At 37.1% G+C, this 18,140-nt stretch overlaps 2 protein-coding genes across 2 annotated transcripts; one reads left to right on the top strand and one right to left on the bottom strand.

Moving 5' to 3' along the window:
* Positions 1-10,356: 10,356 nt before the first annotated feature.
* LOC110849730 lies at positions 10,357-12,323 on the top strand. Its single transcript, XM_035852037.1, has 4 exons — positions 10,357-10,497; positions 10,575-10,849; positions 11,396-11,603; positions 11,683-12,323. Exons 2-4 carry the CDS (start codon positions 10,620-10,622, stop codon positions 11,767-11,769), a joined length of 525 nt encoding a protein of 174 aa, XP_035707930.1. The 5' UTR covers positions 10,357-10,497; positions 10,575-10,619; the 3' UTR covers positions 11,770-12,323.
* Positions 12,324-14,584: 2,261 nt separating this feature from the next.
* On the bottom strand, positions 14,585-17,739 carry LOC118435691. The gene is made up of 2 exons (XM_035852080.1): positions 17,238-17,739; positions 14,585-16,843 (listed from the first exon to the last, which is right to left on the bottom strand). Exons 1-2 carry the CDS (start codon positions 17,611-17,613, stop codon positions 16,041-16,043), a joined length of 1,179 nt encoding a protein of 392 aa, XP_035707973.1. The 5' UTR covers positions 17,614-17,739; the 3' UTR covers positions 14,585-16,040.
* Between the last annotated feature and the right edge of the window lie 401 nt (positions 17,740-18,140).

The raw sequence follows: 18,140 nt of genomic DNA, 5'->3' as shown, positions 1-18,140 counted from the left end.
TGAAATTATAACTGTCGAGGGTGAGAGTATTGAATGTGATGATGGTATTGTTGAATATGTAATTGTAGAAGGAGACGATCCTGATACGGACGTCGTAATGGACTCAGAGTCGCATGATAATGAAATTGATGTAATATGTAAAGAGGTAGAAAAGTTGGGTGTAGAAACAAACACATCAGATTTTTTATTGGGAAAAAATATGGTAAATTTAGGAGTTGGAGCTAAAAATGTAAAAATTTCAAGGCTGGAGTTTTTTTACGGAAAAATAATTGTAACATAATAGTAAGCTAATAATTGTAACAATAACTGTAAAATAATCGTATTTTTCCAAGAAAATAATTGTTGGGTGACGATTCCCCGTACCTTTTTGAGCTTGCCGCTCCTCAAATTTGTCAGATATTTGTGATTTTTCTATTTTTTCCCCATGAAGTGCAACTGTCTTGCAATGTGGGGCATTGTGAGGCAGTTCGCGCTATATGAGAAACATATAGTATGTTGTTCCTAATTCTTATGGAGAATGTCGGGCGCTCGTATGGCGAAACGTTTTGACCTACAGGTTTCAACTAAGCGGCGTTGGATACATCTCACCGAGCTTTAAAATGACATTTCTCAGAATTACAGTATCTCGAACCATACCAAAGATATCAACGTTAATACGTTTTTTCGCGCCAAAAATCTTAAAAGCTACCCCAAATGGGTTGGGTGCATGATAGAGACATACATGCAATTACAAATATGTCCAGAAGTACTTCAGCTACAACGTTAGTTTGAAACTTTTTTTTGATTAAGGCTTCAGTTTGGAGCAAAGTTCGAATTTGTGTGATTTTTCGTGATTAAAAGTGTCAATTTGTTCGCGGACCTACAGCCAAAGCGTTACGTTTTAGAGACTTGGACCTTAAGAAAATTATGTAGGAGAGGGTCCAACTTATGACCCTCAGAGGACATACTTTTTTGAATTCGGTCATGGTTTCTGAGTTATGGCGCGATTTTTTAAACGGTTTGAAATTTTAATTTTTCATAAGGTTACGTGTACTACCTTAGATGGTATAATCTAATATGGATAGGATCATGAGTGTTGTGCAAAAATTTATGCTTCACAATTTTATATGTGAGATATACATGAATTCTGGACCATTTCTAAACCATGAAAGTCAAAAGTGAACATGACCATTATATGTACTATATTAATAAAGACATACATACATACATATGTACTATATTAATTGTATTTCCTTTATCTTTACTTCTAAGTTACTTTATACTAATTGATTATATATTATGTGGTGTTAGGGATTTATACTTTTCTTATATTTTTAACTGTAAATAAAGCCAAGTCTCACGGTACCCACTGGCGCGCGAAATTCAGTCCGCCCAGTCTACGAGTTGAATTTCACATGTGATTACAAATTTATACGGAAATAAAATCCGAGCTTAACATATCTGAATCGTGTGAAAAATGCCGAAAAAACCACAAAAGCGCAGAAAGGTTGATAAAAATAGATATGTTAAAAAGTTACATCGTACTGGTGAAATTTGGAACAGTCAACCTAACGACGTTGACAATAATAACTTTAATTTAATTTTTGGCATACACAAGGCTGGCATAAATCAGATAAGATGAAAAGAATTAAATAAGCTATGCGGTAAAACCGCTGAAAACTCTATTTTTTCAATAATATATTATGGGCAAATTAGAAAGAGAGAAAAAGTACAAAACAAGATGCAGTACCCATTATTTGAAACTAATATTTCGGGGAGAAAATAGGAGCAAATGAGAGGTCACTTTGCCCGACGACTGGTACAGATGGCGAATGCGAATTTGGCAAATTCCGGCCCTCTGATATGCTCCTATTTTCTCCCCGAAATATTAGTTTCAAATAATGGGTACTGCATCTTGTTTTGTACTTTTTCTCTCTTTCTAATTTGCCCATAATATATTATTGAAAAAATAGAGTTTTCAGCGGTTTTACCGCATAGCTTATAGGAACCTTCGCCACTATAAAAAATTCTAATTTTTTATCCAATGTTCTTCATTGGTGGGAGGTAAATTTAAGATAACTTAAATTTTCTTAGGAAATTTATTCAATTTATGAGAAATTAAAGAAAAATCTTGGGTTCCGGGGAATCGTAACTTTTGCGTAAGAGGGTACCGGGGAATCGAGGCCCGCTAAATCCTGCGACAAGTGGGTTCCGTTTCCCTGTAACTTGCATAAGTAAAAAGTCCAGGGAATCGGAACTTTTGGGTGACGTTTCCCAGGTACTAAGTTCCAATTCCCCGGCACTTGAACCAGACTGTCAGTATCCTTTGGTATAAATATTTCGGTACAGGAATGACACGATAACTCATTACCTTCCCCCCTTTCCTTTGTCCGCCCCGACCAGCCTCTAAACCACAGATCTTTGGCCTTGTCGTCAATGGGCATTTAATTCCAAAGCGGGGTAACTTTAAATTGGAATCCTTTCGATTGACGTTACGAACGGAAAGTGTAGTGTACTTGGCACTAACTTGAAGTCAGTGACTTGTGCAAATATGTATGTACATACTTAGAACAGAACTTTCCATATTTCCTTGTCGGTTTTCCCGGTAAACGGGAATCACCGATAGGGAACCTCAAGTACATTTACGGGTCCCCCCGCGTTCCTGTTCGGGCCGAAGTCGGTGATCCTACATTCCTTACATTTACCTAATTAAGAAAACTGATTGCATGTCGTGCCAAGGTTTTATGCATGATTAAACTTCTGAACTTTAAAACTTAATTGAGTTTATTAAATGCGCAGCTAATCCAAATTCAAGGGCACAAATAGACTAAATGCATATGCACGTACATATTAAACTATCGTTTCGCCTTTCATGAAAGCATAATGACTCCAATTAATTAAAATTGGATTACTTTGACCATCTACAGTGGCGGCTGGTGCGGTGATACATATTTGTCAAAGTTAGGATTCGTAAGCATTTCCAGAACATGATTCTCATTTAAGCTATCACACATGCACTCATCTCAACTTTTGGCTACACATATATTTAATGCTCAATAATCTAGCAAATTGAGCTTGGATACTTTATCTTTTCAAAATTTGTATAATTAATTTCAAAAAACCTTTGATATATTGACGTATTTGTACAAACTTTGGAAGGTTTTATTGTTTTACTACTTGAGTTGCACTAGTTGCATCAAGTAAACACTTGATGTGTACGGGTTGAAATTTATTTCTGCGTACAAATGCGCTAGTCCTTAGATTTATACAAATTTATATATATTTATATAAAAATTAAACTGCATCTGTCCTTTGTCAAGATGTTGTACAAATTCAACATGAAAAAAGCCCGCCTTCTTCGAACTCCTTCATTCCAAGAACTTGTAAAGAAATATCCATCAATTGGTAGAATAACGGAATCCCTGCGGACATCTCTGACCCCGTACAATGCCTTAAAACGATATGTAACCCTGAGTGAAACCCTCTACCCACAATACATTACGTGGAATCGAACAAACTGGACGACACGACCAACCGGGCGATTTATACGACTCGTTCCGTGGTACTTAATGTCCACCCTGCTTACAATCTCGGCCACGAGTTTTATCGGCATTATCATCCGACAGCTACTAATTTACAACAAAGATCCCGACTTTTCAGCGGCACGTGTCTTGCTTTTATTGGGATATATCATATTTCAAAGTTTCGGAGTATCCTGCGCCGTTACGTACATTTTCCACGTGGACGAGTTGTGTTTTATTATGAACAATATGCAAATTCTGCAAAATTCTGCAGGTAGGCTAAATAAATGTTTTTAGAATTAAGCTCTTCGAAATGCAGTATTAAGTAGAGGCGAGCTAAAAGCTCGGTTCGCTCGAGCTCGACTCAAACAAGTTTGGCTCGCCAAAACCTCGAAAAACCTCGACTCTGAAAGGCTCTGCTCGTTCAGCTAAGGATTAGTTTAACCGAGCACGAAACTCGGTTCAACTGAGCTTTTGGCTCACCTCCTTACGCCTTTCCCAAGTTGACATTCTCTCTAACAAGTTCTACAATATCAGCAACAAATTTTACGGACCGGTGTAATTTTAATACCAAATGGTAGCAATTTTAATACCGAGAAATTAATACCTGCCTGACTTTACCAAATTTCTAAAAGTGTAATTAAAGCTTTTTTGTCACGTTTTAACTATTTCAATTATTTGTTTTTACAGAGGTTAATCTCGATAAATCCGATGTCTTCGGACTCCTTTTGAATGCATGTGTTCCAGCACCATTGATTGGTTTTATCAGCAGTCTCCTGGTGCCCCTCCTGCTTCAAGACATTGATCCCACCTACTTTTGTTTAAGGACGTCCATTTAATCCCAACATTTTGGAAAGTACCGCTTAGAATGATTTTATCCTCCTTTGTCGTCTTGCACGGAATGATTATTATCTTAAGTTTCAACGTCTACATGTCCAATGCACTTATCCCGATTCAGCATTGCTTAAAATCGATGACAAACCCGGAAATGTTTAAGTCTCGAGATACCCGGGTTACGGACTGGATCGGGGGAAACGGCCTGACCGGTTTTTCGGAGGCAAACACCCCCAATTTTGCAACTTTGGTCGGAACCGTGCTAATTTTCAGGAAAGTGGGACGTATCGCGCGATTCCCTCTGTATTTACGGAATTACCGCCAGCTTCAAATTTTGAACGGGGTACAAAATCGGTTGTCTCAGTATGCCCTTCCCCTTTGGCTAATGACTTCATTGGCTGTCTCTTCAATCTTGGGGTATATGGTGGTCAAAATGAGCCCTAAAGTGCCAATAATTTTCAAAATTTTTGGAGCTGGTGCATTTCTTGGAATAATCTTTGCAGCCCATTCGGCATTTCCGATGGCTACGAATGTGACTGCAAAATCCAAGAATTTTATCCGATATTGGAAAAATCAGGAACTGCCGGTATCCTATCGGAAGGAGGTGATCAGTTGTAAAGTGTTGAGGATTGAGATTGGACCCTTCTTTTATTTAAAGAAAAGTTCGAGAATATTGTTCATGTCGCATTTGCTTTATTATACGGTTACTTTGGTAATATCGGTATGATTTAAGCCTTAAGATGAAGTAATTGAGTAGATATGTTTATAAATAAATTTGGTTTCTTTTTTCATTGTTCTTGGATTTCATTTGAAACTATTAAAAATGAAAATGTGCAAATCCGAGTTTTTTTATACCTAGTCTATTCATATAAAGTGTTACTCGTCCCGTACTTTTCAACCCGATAAGATAAAATTAAAAGGTAAGTTGAATTTTGTACGTTCATTCAATGGCTATCATCGATGTCAACCGCTTTTAGCTGACCTCACTATGTCAAAAGATGGAGGAGCTTTACCATGCGCGCGCGACAGTAATTTTTTACTTTTTTCGTGAGAAGAAAAATCACAAAATTTGAGTAGTTTGGCAATTCAGTAACAGCTACGATCTGGTTACCTAAACTATTAAAGTATCCCTAGAGACAGTGCCTATCTATGGTATAAAAGTTTCGGTGGTCAAAGGTCATGGAGGACTCCAGTGATATCCAAAGCTTTTGACGTCAGAATATCACAAAATCTTCGTCGGACGGCAAAAACTTTGACCATACAAATGACTTTCTAACTTCAGCTATCAGAAGAGTACTGAAAAATGACCCACACACAAGGGCCTTCAAGCTTACAGTAAGTACCACACGGTCACCCATCCGCGGAAAGACGCTAGGCTCAAAAAAATTAACTCCTTCCTCAATCGGCACGGGAAAAAAACAAAAAAAATCTCTATTTATCGATGAGAATTTCTTTACGACGGATAAATTTCTGAACCAAAAACTAGCTAGTTTTACATTATATAATCTTAAGGGTTAGCAAATTACAAAATTAAGGTTCAAATATCATCTTATCGGCAACCATTCATGATTTTTAGCGGAAATCGGCGGAATTGGGGAAAAATCACAAAATTTCCTCGATTAAGGAGTGGAGATAGTTTAAAAAATATATGGTTAACGTCATGGTGAAGAGGGAACACCCCCTTAACCAGTCCATATTGGGTGTAAAGCCGCTGACCTTAGCGCAGGGCTCTACACAAATAAATATCTCAAACTTCGTGAAAAACTGGATTGAAATCCATATTTCTGACTTTATTTCTACTTTAGGTTTGACCTAGCATTTTCGAACCGAAATCGATGTCAACACCAAATATTGATTAAAGTCGAGGAAAAGGTGTGTTCTTAACCCCGTATATGCGTCAAGGTCAGAAAAAATTTCTTACCCGGGAATGTGACAATTTGTCAATAAATTTCGTTCGTGCCGGGGTGGGTCCTTGGCGTTCGCGTCTTCAAAAGTTTGTCAGCACAAGGGGATCAAAGTTTGAAGTGTGACACATGTTTTCTATTCAAAATTTAACTGGCTTTCCAATGAAATAATAGCGAAATTTAAATTTCCAAAAATAAAAGCGTTCTACGCGTTAATACCAGTAACACTTTATCTGAATAGACTGGGTAAGTGGAAACATATCCTTACCAAAGCAAAATAACAGTTCAGTTTTGACCATTTCTCATAGTGTTGGTTGATCCGATCCGGATCGTATTTTTAGCTAATATCATGTCATTTCTTAGAATATGGATAAGATCCGATCCGATCCTAATTCCTGATCGGATCAACGTTACTGTACAATGTACATGGTCCATTAATCCGGTCGGATCGTAGGGTGTGATTTTTAATGATAAGACCACTATGATATTTCTAAGCAGCTCAGTTCGTGGTTATTCGAATCGAATGATATTATGCATAGTGGTGAGTGATATCACTACCAGTTTTGGTGGGAAGTTTGGGCTGAATAAGTTTGGAATTACCGGAGATATGGAGGAATGCATGAAAAGTAGGTGAGCCAAAATGATAAGACCACCTTAGAATTTCAATTCTCACTCATTCCTCCGTTAGTTCAGACGCTAAAACTAAACTAATTCCACGATGGGAAGGTAAAATCATTCAAGTACTGCAACTTGACGCCCAGGAAAAAACCGTAAGGGAGCTTTCAAGACGTTTTTCCCAATTAAAAACGGTCATTCATCATTATATCAAACTAGGCGCAAATTACTGGACTAGAAAAATTGGTATGTGTCCAGAAGTCACACCGGACCTGACAAACGGTAAATTGTGAAGTTTTCTTGAGTTGAATTGCCATTCACCCGAGAAATAGTGCAAATTTCAAATGACAAAATTTCCATTAGCACATTTCGGCGCGTTTTATGGAACTCTCCTTGCCTTAAGTTGTATGCGTAGTTCGGTAAACCACTACTAACGAATATTCATCAGCGGGCGACACCTTAATTTGCTCGAAAACATATTTCCTGGAAAACGGGGACGTAAGGTCATCTTCACTGGTAAATAGAAATGTAATTTTGCCGGACCTGCCGGGCACAAGTTTTATTGGCACGATCTGCGATAAGAACCTTCATATTTCAAGCATCGACAGACGGAAAATTGTTACAAAGACTTAATACCAAATTTTAAACCGTTAGTCACACGTCTATGCTACACTGCCTTCTTGTAATAATGTACACAATTAAAGTAGCTGATCGGCGATGGTTTATTATGAATTGTAACAATCCTTATGCAACTGCCTATCCGAAAAAGTATGCTATCGACCAAATTCAGGTCTCGCCCGCTTATGCATATTCGCTGGTGGTGGCTGATTGACTTTTTTTGTACCACTTAAGGCAAGGAAAGTTCCATAAAACGCGTCAAAATGTGCAACCGGAGAGTTTGTCATTGAAAATGTGCATTATATCTCGGGCTAATGGCTATTCACCGCAGGCAAACTTCATAGTTCACCGTTTGTCAGGTCCAGGTGTGACTTCTGGACACGTACCAATTTTTCTGGTCCCGTAATTTGCGCCTTGTGTGATATAATGATGAATGACCGTTTTAAATTGGGAAAAACGTCTTGAAAGCTCCCTTACGGTTTTTTCCTGGGCGTCAAGTTGCAGTACTTGAATGATTTTACCTTCCCATCGTGGAATTAGTTTAGTTTTAGCGTCTGAACTAACGGAGGAATGAGTGAGAATTGAAATTCTAAGGTGGTCTTATCATTTTGGCTCACCTACTTTTCATGCATTCCTCCATATCTCCGGTAATTCCAAACTTATTCAGCCCAAACTTCCCACCAAAACTGGTAGTGATATCACTCACCACTATGCATAATATCATTCGATTTGAATAACCACGAACTGAGCTGCTTAGAAATATCATTGTGGTCTTAACATTAAAAATCACACCCTATGAAATTACTAGCCTGGTTCTTCATAAACATCCGGTCTTCAGCGAACTATAATAGCGACTATAAATGGAGTATGCATTATCAGGAGTCATTATGCATTTATTGCATGCAGAAGCAGATTTTTACATAGCTACACATAAACATTTATACATATAAATATGTATGAGGTACGACGGCATTAAGTTCATACTGATGGACAACGGAAATAATCTTCACACACCAGAACGTTTGCATTCCTGGAAAAATAAATTAGGCCGCCCGGCGGTAACAGTTGTATTGATATCTCTCCGACACTATCTAACTCACGATAAAAGTGATTAGCTCATTTATCGTTTTAATACGGCACGTATTTACTTTAAATAGTTACATAAAAACAAATTATGTAAATATGTATATACGTTTGTCGGGTTGGAATATGTGCATCCAATACTGCACAGAATAATGTTTGCGTAACTGCGCATTTTCGTAAAAACATCATGATTCATTTACCGAAAAAACGTAGTTATAAACCATGATTACTTTACGGGAATGAGTATGGTACTTATCATCTTCAGGAGTATCAAATCGTAAAATCTCATAACCCACCACTGGTGGGCCACCAGACTGTATTTAAGCTGGATACAGCAAATTTACGGTTGATTCCTGTTCCACAATAGAATTGAATAGCACGGCCACTAAATTTGTACCCTACAAGATGAAGCTTAAAGTGAAGATAAGTTTCATCATCCTCATCGCTGAGTTCATAACCACTAGCGAAACCATTATTACGTCGGATGACGAAACCGGTGAGTGCATTGTTCGAAATCTGGTCTAGTCCGGTAGGAATTTATTTCTCGGAATTAAAGTTGCTAGAATTATACCGGTCCATATGTATCTACAAATGTGATAATTTGATATGGCAAAACTTTCATAAGGAGCTATTATTACCAACGTCTTACTTTCCCGTAAAATGTTAGTATGTATGTATAAATACCGTACCGTTTGGTAATACTGGATTTCTAAGAGTGTATAACCTTGTCCATATAAGATTTTTAGTTTTTAATTTGGTATTTTTTATTTGATTTCTGTTCGAAATTAGTATTGATTATTGAATTTGGCATTAAATAGTACATTTTTTAACTAATTTCAGTCATAGATAGAGGTGACCGATGTGGCACAGAATATGGTTGAAAACGGGTGGACGACCCGATATTGTAGGTACGTCGAGGACGCTGGATCTGTGGAATTCAACGGGACCACAATTCCCAATTTGCCTCAAAACGGTACCGGTTATTGGCTGCCGGATGGCTTCACCACGTGCAGAATGACTTATGAGCGGAAAGAGAACGAAATCTTGATCAAATTCGGTTTCGACGAGTATTTCAGTCGTCCGAATTACTACAGTATGTCCTTGATGGTGGAACTTGACAGGGGAGGGGAACCAGACCAAGCGTTCCACAAAAGCATTTTCCATATTTCGCAAGAGAAAGTGTTAAACTCGGGTCCTGGTGGGTATCCACCACCATAGCGCTGATTCGCGCGTCAGTGCCGTATCCGTCGCACTTTGTCAGGCTCACTCAATCATGCGTCTCATTTAATTAACTATACTGGGTTACTTAAACGTTGGCTTATCAAAATACAAAAAAATTAAATGTTAGTATACCATTAGCCCTCGTTTGTTACGGCACTTGCCGTATAAGCCACTCCCTCAGAAACTTTGACCCCAAATAACTCACGGTCCCAGCGTTTCCCTTCGGGCAACAAAAGCTGAAAATGTAGCTCTTCCCAAGTAGAAAAATCTGGCCTCTGGTTGCCCGAAGGGAAACGCTGGGACCGTGAGTTTTTTAAGGATTTATGTGTAGGTCAAAAAACCGCAAATTTTCGAATTTTGAAACTCTTGATGCATTAAAATGTTCGTATTCAAGGGGGAAGTCAAATGGTAAATACAAGTATAGGTCTAACTCTTGTGCTACAGGATGCACATTGCCTTACTCATTTTTTCAAATTTTCTTCCTATATTTTTATAGGGGGTGTGGTTGCACATAATTAAAAACATGTTATGTTACATTTATCCTTGTATCCACTATATCATTTGCAATTTCTTTTATTTAATTCGATGAAATCGACGCGAAAACCTATGGAACATATCCGTCATTTCAGCTCAGGGGAAGATTCGGCCATACCTTCCATAGTAGCAATGGAATTAGTCAAGCTCTCGACTTTGCCCAAAGAGTAGTTCCTGATAGGGTTAAGGTAATAATATGTGAATGTTCTCTTCGTGAATTGTCTTATCGTTGACAATTTGTGTTTATATTTATGTATGTATTTAGAAAATTGAGGCAACGTCTACCTACTACAACTCGCATTTTTCTGCCATGGACAAATTAGTCCTATACAAGAAGCTGACACCTCCTACCCCGATCCCAGATAGAATTGGTCAGCCAAATTATGTCACTGTGACCGACACCGCGGAAAATATGAATGGATGGCAGCCCTCCCAAAATTATGTATACAGCGAAGTCGGGAATTTCTCATGTAATGTAGGAAATGTTACGCTTAATCCAACCTTATTTCCGGGAGCTAAAGGATTTTGGATGGGATGCGGGTAAGTTTCCGGCGAGTTCACTTGTTTCTCTCATTCTTTCATATTGAGGGTACACTCAAAACAAAAACTTGTCAAATCAACACCGCCGGTGTCAATATATGACTTAACCGCCTTGGTTACAATTTTGAATCCGAGTTATGATGATTTTGATACTGGTAGTTATAATATTATGACTGGACGGAAAAGATTTCGCTACAACTCGGACTCACAATTGTAACCAAGGCGGTTAAGTCATATATTAACACCGGCGGTGTTAATTTGACAAATTTTTGTTTTGAGTGTATTCATTATTCCTTCGTGTTCTTATCTATTCTTATCGTACTTATCGTGTCGTAAAATAAGTTTCGAAGGTTATGAAAATTTTTATCTGTCGTAAGATTTTGTCATCGAAAATCGCGTTATTAAGGTTACGATTTTTACGAAGCTTGAACCCTAATTTTTTTGTAAACTTTGTACCAATGTATCTTGCGATACTAAGGATATCAATGCAAGCGTAACGCCCTCATCGATATGTATTTATATTTACACAGTGCAACTACTTTTCAGCTATGACAACTTGCGATATACAAAATTACCGTTGGAAAAGCTACTAAAAGTTGGGCTTTCTTTCTCATCGCCACCTAATCCGATGAACGAACCGAGAATAAATGTCCACACGGGGAATAACATGCTTAGCATCTACATCGATGCAAAGGCTGGACCACACCAGGTTATCGAGCTTTCTGATTTCGTCTCTCATCTTGACAACATAACGGTAAATATAAATATGTAAATACGTGCAGAAAACTTATTAGGACTGGTGAGCTTAATGGTAAATAATTTTCCACTTTCAGATGCTTGAATTGGAGACTTATCCCGTGTACTCGATTTATCGGGATTATTTTATCCTGGATAGAATTTCATTGTATAAGATTATTTAACAATATGCAATTAGAGGAATAGCTAAGTGAATAATTTTATTTATTTACGTAGCTACTTAAGTAGCGGCTATTTAATTCGGTCGAAATAATTGATGCATAACTTATGTAATTGACGAGTCAAACACTATTAATTCATCTCATAGATATACACATTACTTCATACATAGCGTAGTCACGTTAACTTGGCGTATTTCGCAAATTGAGAATAGCAACATAACTTGCGAAGTTTTGTGAGATATCGTAAAAACTATGGTATTTCAATCACGGCATTTACCCAGCAATTGGGCATGTTCTTAGGCTAGCAATGAAAATTAAAGAAATACGTGGCGACAATACCAAAATAGGTGTTTTCAGTGAATTTTCGAGATTGTCGAGATTTCATATTTTACGAATCCCCTTATGACGAAAAAATCTTGATCTTCACAAGTTTGCTAAATGAGTTTCGATACGAAATAAGTTGTCGTGAGTTGAATAAAAGTTATTTATAACATGTGAAAATAACCATTCCATTAATTCCAGTATTAAATCAAATGCTTTGTGACGAGAAGGGTTAACTTACTGACTTGCAAGTTTTCATTAGCATGCGCAGTTAAATTAACGTTACGAGTTTTGAGCTCAAACTTTCATCTCACCTTTCTCTTTTTCCACGTATACAATGTGGATTTTGAAACCTGTTCATCGTCGTGCGTCTTTATGAAATAAAAACGTTATTGCGTCAAAACATCTAGAACTCATAGGTCTGCAAAGCTAGAATTTTTTCTTCCTTAAGTGAATAGAATAAAATAGACTAAAATAGTAAACCAAAATCAAATAATTGCTCATGAAAAAAATAGGTGGAATAAATTGGTTGAAACAGAGGCTGAAAAAAACCTAAAAATTATCGATTTTTGAATACGTTACATAAAACCTCCATTTCGTAAAAAAAATGCACGGCGACGAATAGGTTTCAATATCCGCATTTGAATAAATACATTAAAATAGGGAAAGTCGAGGCACAAAAATTCAAGCTCAAAACTCGCATGTCGTGGGGCCTTAAATAAATAAAAATTCAAGTTGAAAATGAGTCATGATGGAATTGGGTACAATTCGGCAAATGATGTTACATACATACATATGTACATCCTAGGTAAAGATAAATAATAACCTTACGTATCATAGGTTTTAGAGTTACCGAATAGGCAAATATATTTCAATCTACTAAAAAAGTCTTTAAATTGTTTACGTCAATTGTTTTGAGGTCGTTGTTATTAAGAACTCTAGGATAAAAAGTTTTATAAAATTAGGGCACGTGGAATGACAAAGTTATTACACTCTTAGAAATTTTACCACCGGCCAGTGACTATATGTGACTATCGGAATACGTCACCGCTCGGTGACAGCTAGACCACTGCATGGAAATAACCCGCCACCAGCTCGGTGATACTCAATCACCACGGAAGCACACTACGGCAAAAACCCAGATCACCAGAGTCACGCTTATCACCGGATTTCTTATAGTGTACCTACATACATATGACCATTATATAAATTTTCATGTGTAATTAGGTAGCAATTCTTTCAATTTATTGCACATGTACGTACATAGTCACGAATCGTTATGAATATTCACAAGAATATTGATATTATGTTTGCTACATACAAGTTTTACCTATTCTATAGGAAGCTCTTAATCAAACAGTATGAGTAAACAAAGTTGACAAAAATTTCAATTCGCCCAACCTTACCTTGATTAATATTTTTTGACTGACTTGTTTACTCACTAATGAGAAATTGATTCTCTATATAAATGTGTTACGATTACATGCTGTAGCCGATATATTCAGCTAACCATTTTGTCGGTAATCTCAATGTATACAGGCGCAAGCTTGACTCTGCTAAAAAGTATGCGTATTGCATAAAATCCAGATTTTTACAACAAAAGTCCTTCGACATATCGAAAAATGTTAGGAATCACTAAGCAGAAACAAAACACTGAATTTTAAAAATATTTAAAACCATGAACAAAAATTCTAAACAGAAGAAATTCCCCCTGCTGTCCATCCAGATTCTCGACGTGTATTCTTCCACCTATGATAAGCCGTACTTCGAACGGCGTCCCCTGGCTTGGGACAGCGACAAAAAACATCTCATCCACAAAGTATCCGGCTCCTGTAAATTTTACTGGTTTAACGTATGCATTGTCGTCATGGTGATGAACCTCGCACTAGCGGCTGTTCTTCTCAGGCGGCAATATCTTTATGGCAGTAACACGGCTTGGATGGTGTCCTTCTTTCCGGTACTTGGAAGCCTTATAGTGAGCGCCATCTTTTTAACGGTGATGACGTCGTCGTATTGGGCGTCAGAATTGGTGGAACTCGTGGCAAATCTGGTATCTTTGGAACGTCGGCTATTAAATGGTTAGACAATAAATATGTCCGGGTCAAGTTAAATTTAATTCTCGACAATACCGTCTCAACTACTTGCTCATATTTGTGCAGTACTTAATTTGCCTTTGCTGACGAAGTATACAAAAATTACCCAAGTTAAAATAATGACAGAATATTTCTTTGGTATTTTGAGGACAACTCGATAGTAAAAACTGGATCTTTTAGAATTTTTTAACAAGTGGATTTTCGTGTTTTTTTTGTAAAAAAAAATCATTTTTTTCACAAACAAAAACGAAAACTCCACTTTGGTTGCTATTTATCAGGTGGAAGTATGAATCAACACGAAAGACGATAATTTTAAAATTTTGATACTTAATTGTGATACATGCATACACGGTAAAACCAAATTTTATTACCAAACCTTATAGAATCACTCCCACACGTCCGGAAAGCAATCCCTCAGTACAATATTCTTATCACAATGTGGAAGCTTCAATACCATTTGATCTACCTCTCCGGTTTCTACTCCGCCTTGGGAATGATGGTAGACCTTTGTCCGCACAGTATCATGATTAGAGAATACTTGGGGATATACCTTACAAAAAACGGGATCCTGCGATGGACCGTGAGAGGCGTGAGCTTCATAACCATGACCGTCGGACTACTAGAAAGCAGCCAAATGGTCATGCTAACAGCCTCTATCTCCGGAGCGATATTCCTGACCTGGGAGAGGATCACCATTCTCGTGGCAAATCTAGCCACCACGACACCGCGTCAATTCAAAAATGTGGCCTCGAACTACAGATAAATGCAAATTGTGGGAACGATAGGGCAAAAAATCGTTATGACAATTGTATCAATTTTGATCGTTATTTGGCTCATAGTGATCTCTGGATTTAACTACGTCACGGTCAAAATGTACGGAAAGATGCCGCTCGTCGTATACCTAGTTGCTCCGTACGGTTCTGCAATAGTGACCTTGCTGGTATATTTTTTGCTCCCTGCGTTCATCAGTGTGCACACGAAGTGGAAGGATGGTCTCTTCAACTTGAGGTCGGATAGGGTAAGAAAATCTGAGGAGAGAAAGATTGCTGCCTCGATACCGAAATGGGGCCTGGAATGTGGCATTTCGACGACTAGATTGTTCCGTATTGAGGAAAGCTATAAGGCGGAATTCTTTGCTAGTGTGTTTGACAACACGTTGAACTTGTTGATGTCATTTCCAAATCCTTAAAAGCTTAAGGCATTATTAGATACGAATACGAGCATACCGTATACTCGTATATAGTTATATAGGTGCGTATACTGTCAGTATACCAATTAATTTGTATGTGGCCGAGAGTCTGACTCTAATCGTGAATGAAAGTAAACGTATTCACTGACACAAATGATTTTACCATCATATGTTTTATACATTGGTTTCTCTAAAATGGTTTATTTAATCCAGATTATTTTCTCCCTGATCGAATATGCTTGTATAAAATTGTTAAGGATAATGTATGAGTTTTTATTGACAACATACAAAAATTAAGCAAATTTATTTTGTTACTTAATCGGCCGTTAGTTCCGTTGAGAGTAGTTCACAAGAGGTACATACATATTTCGATAAGTTTGCCTGTATAATTGGCTAGTTAAACACTTATTAATTCATCTTCTTAATTAATCCATTAAGAAGACTTCGAAAGAATTGTTGAAATAATTGTATACAACATAATACCATAATTGCATATAACTCCAATATTTTAATACAATAAATATTTTTACTAATTACTTGTCTGTATATCTATAATCATTACCACATAATATAAAATGTGTATGCAAATAGATATATGATGTAATGTAATTTTATGTTATGCTCTACATATTAACCTAGCGTCCGAGGTGCGGGGGAAAATAAATAGTATCTCAACCCTTGCCTGATAGCAAAGCTGATATCGTATAGCTCAAAATTGTATACTGATATTTCAACTTTGTCGACTTTTTCAGAAAATAAAAGTTAAAATCTGACAGACCACAATAAACTCTTAAAATTTTGGTCGCTTTCACCCTTCTCATCAAATATCTCGTATCCCCACAAAAACATAGGGATCGCCTCCACTTCTTATGCAAATTTACTTCCCCCTCATACACACTAATTAATATCGGTAACAATATCTGATGACTCATCGGGAGGAGAATGCACACAACCGGAAAAGCAACGTACAGTCGAAACGGTACTAAATTATACATCTTTAGCGTCATATAGTTAAACGGGACAGAAATAAATCCCGCAAATTGAAAAATTGCGACGAGTGAGTTTAACACGGCGGACGACCAATGTAACAAAATTTGAATTGCGGCATGACTACGTAGAATTTCGCGGGCATAACTCTGTATCCAAAATCTGTTTGAGATACGGTCCATTTGCGTAATGTTGTCCACGAGTGAAGTACATCCGACGGCCGAGCCGCAGAAAAATATTGCGAAGAAGCGGCAAATTTGAAGCATTGAGATTAGTGTTAGTATGGGGCGAAGGATGGTTAAGGTAAGAAATTTTAAGACGGGGAAATTGGCGATAGATGTCCAATTTTGGGTAGTAAATTGTAGAAATTGGAAGATTGGATCCATTTCGGAAAGAAGGAGAAATGCAGATGCAAGATACGGGTAGAGGCCGAACGTTGCAGCAACGACGTTAAGTACTGGGCCTAGAATGTCAGTTCCTTTTGCGGCTAAATATAATTAGGACATGATTAATATATGCAATTAGGATAAAAAAATTATTTAAAAAAACTTAGGTGAGGCTTGCTTAAAAGAGGAAAACCAGCTGTTATAATCGTGTACTAAGGTTTGGTTGTAATAAAACTGGCTTGAATCAAAATTACTTTTCATCCAGTAAATATTATTAGTCGCATAAAATTCTACAAGGTTACCTGGCAGGTAAAATTAAATTTTATGAACACAAATTTGGAAACCATCCTCTTTTTTAGTCTTAACAGTTTCGCTGTCAAAAACATGACGAACTTGTTTGAGTAATAAATATATGGCCAAATAACTTCTCAGAAAAATTATCGGACTTTTGCGACTAATAATAATGGACGAACAGTAACTATCTGTATCACTTACCCGAATTTCCTCCCAGTTTGTCCCACTCGATTGCATAGTTAATCATTCCGAGTAATTTATACCCGATCAGCGCAGAGATCAGTTCCGCCGTTAGACAAACCCCGCTAATCAACAGCACCACAAGTAACAACATGGCGTTAGCTAAAGGGAGGTGCAACAAGCCGAATAACTTGAGCATGCCGAGGGCCAAGCAAGGCACGATGTTTGAAAGAAACAAAATAACAACTGAACAGCAATAAGGCCACATTTTACGTGATACTTGATTAAATTCAAACTTTCTCTTTTTTGCGTTATACTCAATCGGATTGGTGAACATGAAACGAAAGAAAAATGTGAAGCGATCCAAAGATCGCCACATTAATGGTGTCACCACCATGACAGATTTTAGTTTAAGTGGGAACTTTATAAATAGTTTTTGGAAAAATATGTACTAGAATATTTCTATGATTTGATCTCACCCTAAAGTCGTGATTGTATTTACGGGCAAAAACTGCAGTGCATTTCGCCCACGTAATAAATAAATACTGAGAGAAATTTGTAATATTATCTCTTATCTCGGTTGAAACTATCAAAGCTACATATTTACTTAATTATATGGTAGTTATGTAACATGACTTATCATGATTAAATATATTGTGAGCTAATTGCTGAAAATTTTTGCGATTTAAAAACGAAAGTATTTTCAAGGAGACGAACTGACGAACATGTACATGAATAAGTTGATATCCGTTTAAAGTATGTACGTAAAATTTTGTGGGGTAAGAATATAGACTAAAAATAAAGAAAAGCTTATCGATCCCTCCACGTTATGCAGGGTCACTTAAATAAATAATTCATAGCTATAAATCTTATCGAACATACGCTTACATATTTACTAAATATCAGTAATATATCCTTGGATGC

This window comes from Folsomia candida, unplaced genomic scaffold, assembly GCF_002217175.1.
Source record: "Folsomia candida strain VU population unplaced genomic scaffold, ASM221717v1 Fcan01_Sc005, whole genome shotgun sequence".
NCBI classification, from domain to species: Eukaryota; Metazoa; Arthropoda; class Collembola; order Entomobryomorpha; family Isotomidae; genus Folsomia; species Folsomia candida.
Note: the sequence above shows the minus strand (reverse complement) of the source record. Positions and strands in the feature narration are given on the sequence as shown.

Bases quoted from the DNA above. Each gene is read 5' to 3' on its own strand.
- LOC118435691 (XM_035852080.1), bottom strand. From the start codon at position 17,613: ATGGTGGTGACACCATTAATGTGGCGATCTTTGGATCGCTTCACATTT. The intron at 16,844-17,237 runs GTAAGTGATACA...AATTATATTTAG, and splicing joins CAAACTGGGAGGAAATTCGG to CCGCAAAAGGAACTGACATT.
- LOC110849730 (XM_035852037.1), top strand. From the start codon at position 10,620: ATGGACAAATTAGTCCTATACAAGAAGCTGACACCTCCTACCCCGATC. The intron at 10,850-11,395 runs GTAAGTTTCCGG...ACTACTTTTCAG, and splicing joins GGATTTTGGATGGGATGCGG to CTATGACAACTTGCGATATA. The intron at 11,604-11,682 runs GTAAATATAAAT...TTCCACTTTCAG, and splicing joins CTCATCTTGACAACATAACG to ATGCTTGAATTGGAGACTTA.